We start from the raw sequence: 1,795 nt of genomic DNA, 5'->3' as shown, positions 1-1,795 counted from the left end.
TCATAACCACCACAATCACAATAAGCATGTAAAATAAATTCATCATCTCATGACGAATACCACAAAGTGCAGGGAAAAACAATTTAAAGTTCAATGCTAATTAACAAACTAGACGTACTCAAATAGAAAGGCATATGGAATCCCTCATCGTTGTTCACCAATTAAAAAAACAGAAACGTCCCGCAAATAAACTAATTTAAAATAAAGAAAACAATAGTTAGGCCTTCATAACCGAAACTAATCATCCGCCATGACCGATCAGTTCAAACTCCAAGCCCACTGACTTCTGCAAGTATCAGAGATTGACACAAACGATCTCTGGACTTTTGTGCTCAACAATCGGTCGAATGCCTTGTTAAATTGCTCGGGCGGTAGGGGAGGTTCAACTTCTTCAAGCAATTTCATACAATGCATTTGGAGATCAAACGCCCCAGATGACTCCATGCTAGTGTCGCCTTTACTGCGCTTCTTCAACCTTGTATACTCGATCGATTCCAATGCTGCCTTCTCTCTAGCATCGGAACTGCGTCTGATAGCATCGAGGGTCTCGCTCATTTGCTGGTGAATGGATGCGTCTTGGGTGGGCCCTCCCCTCTGTCGTCTATGAGACCCGCTGGCGTAGGAGGCAGAGAATGGTCTCGGTTGAACCTGGGGATCCATCGAGGGGTCGGCATGATCATCTGCGAGGGGTGTCCCACGATTCCCCATCTCTTCATCAAGCAAGCGCTCATCGTCACTGTCTGGGGCCGGATCTGTCGAAGCCCTATGCATTGTACCAGTAGCCACAGAACAACCAAATATTGCACAAAGTTGTTCATACTTTGCGCATCCCATCGTCTTGAAATTCTTCCATGATGGTCTAACCTAAGGGCCCAACAAAGTGGTTAGAATAAACAAATAACTTCAAAGCACATCATTGAATATATCGACTTCATGTATATAGTAGTTGAAGCATTTGAAAGTGAGCTAAATAGATTGTAGTACCCGAAGGGCATTCGCCCAGTGTTCTTCACTAGCTACTGGTGCTTTCCTTTCTGGGTCCCACCCCAATCCAGTTTGCTTCATAAGATCCGTAAATTCCCGTTGTCTGCGTTTGAGACGAGCTAGTTTGCCTTTAACTTGATCAGAATTAAATTTTCTTGGCCCTACTGCAGACAACCTTTCAGCAAGCCTTACATGATCACTGTTCGTGATCCTCCCTCCCCTCAGGCTACCCATCAGGGTATCTTCGTACAACATGTCTATAAGTATAACCTTGAATCCATCTGCCCATAAACTTGCATCCTGGGTCGAATCGATTGTCTCATTCTCCATATAAATCTAATATATGAACAAATGAAACCACCGATTGCACATGCAGTGAGATATCAAACACCCCATATTGGGTTTGTTCCAATTCACCATTACATGGTGAACAAAAGGCACATTGACATGTTTATGAACTAAGGAAGTTGGGAAATAATGACAGGAAATTGTAGTAATATGAAATCTATCGTGAAGTAAGTAGGCAAAAACAATCGAAGGGAGAAGGCCTACTCGCTTGGTTATTATGCTAAAATATGGAATGAAGCGACTACATTCGTACCTTATGAGAGGATGACCTGGATGTTGAGCGTAAATAATAACGCTACATCAAGAAATGGTATAAGTTAGACCTCCATCTCAAGGCAAAAGCGGGAGACCTTCTTCGGTAATATAATTCATGTATCAACAATTATATAGAAATGTTTGTAGTAAAACAAAAAACGAAAGGCATCTATTTGCCTGGAAAATTACTAAAATTCCCGGTCATATT

At 42.1% G+C, this 1,795-nt stretch overlaps 1 protein-coding gene across 1 annotated transcript; it reads right to left on the bottom strand.

Moving 5' to 3' along the window:
* Positions 1–258: 258 nt before the first annotated feature.
* On the bottom strand, positions 259–1,314 carry LOC108984507. The gene is made up of 2 exons (XM_018956489.2): positions 985–1,314; positions 259–864 (listed from the first exon to the last, which is right to left on the bottom strand). Exons 1-2 carry the CDS (start codon positions 1,312–1,314, stop codon positions 259–261), a joined length of 936 nt encoding a protein of 311 aa, XP_018812034.2.
* Between the last annotated feature and the right edge of the window lie 481 nt (positions 1,315–1,795).

This window comes from Juglans regia, chromosome 7 (genome assembly GCF_001411555.2).
Source record: "Juglans regia cultivar Chandler chromosome 7, Walnut 2.0, whole genome shotgun sequence".
Classification (NCBI taxonomy): Eukaryota; Viridiplantae; Streptophyta; class Magnoliopsida; order Fagales; family Juglandaceae; genus Juglans; species Juglans regia.
Note: the sequence above shows the minus strand (reverse complement) of the source record. Positions and strands in the feature narration are given on the sequence as shown.

Coding starts and splice junctions, on each gene's coding strand:
- LOC108984507 (XM_018956489.2), bottom strand. CDS start 1,314: ATGGAGAATGAGACAATCGATTCGACCCAGGATGCAAGTTTATGGGCA. Junction 865..984: donor ACTGGGCGAATGCCCTTCGG/GTACTACAATCT, acceptor TTGGGCCCTTAG/GTTAGACCATCATGGAAGAA.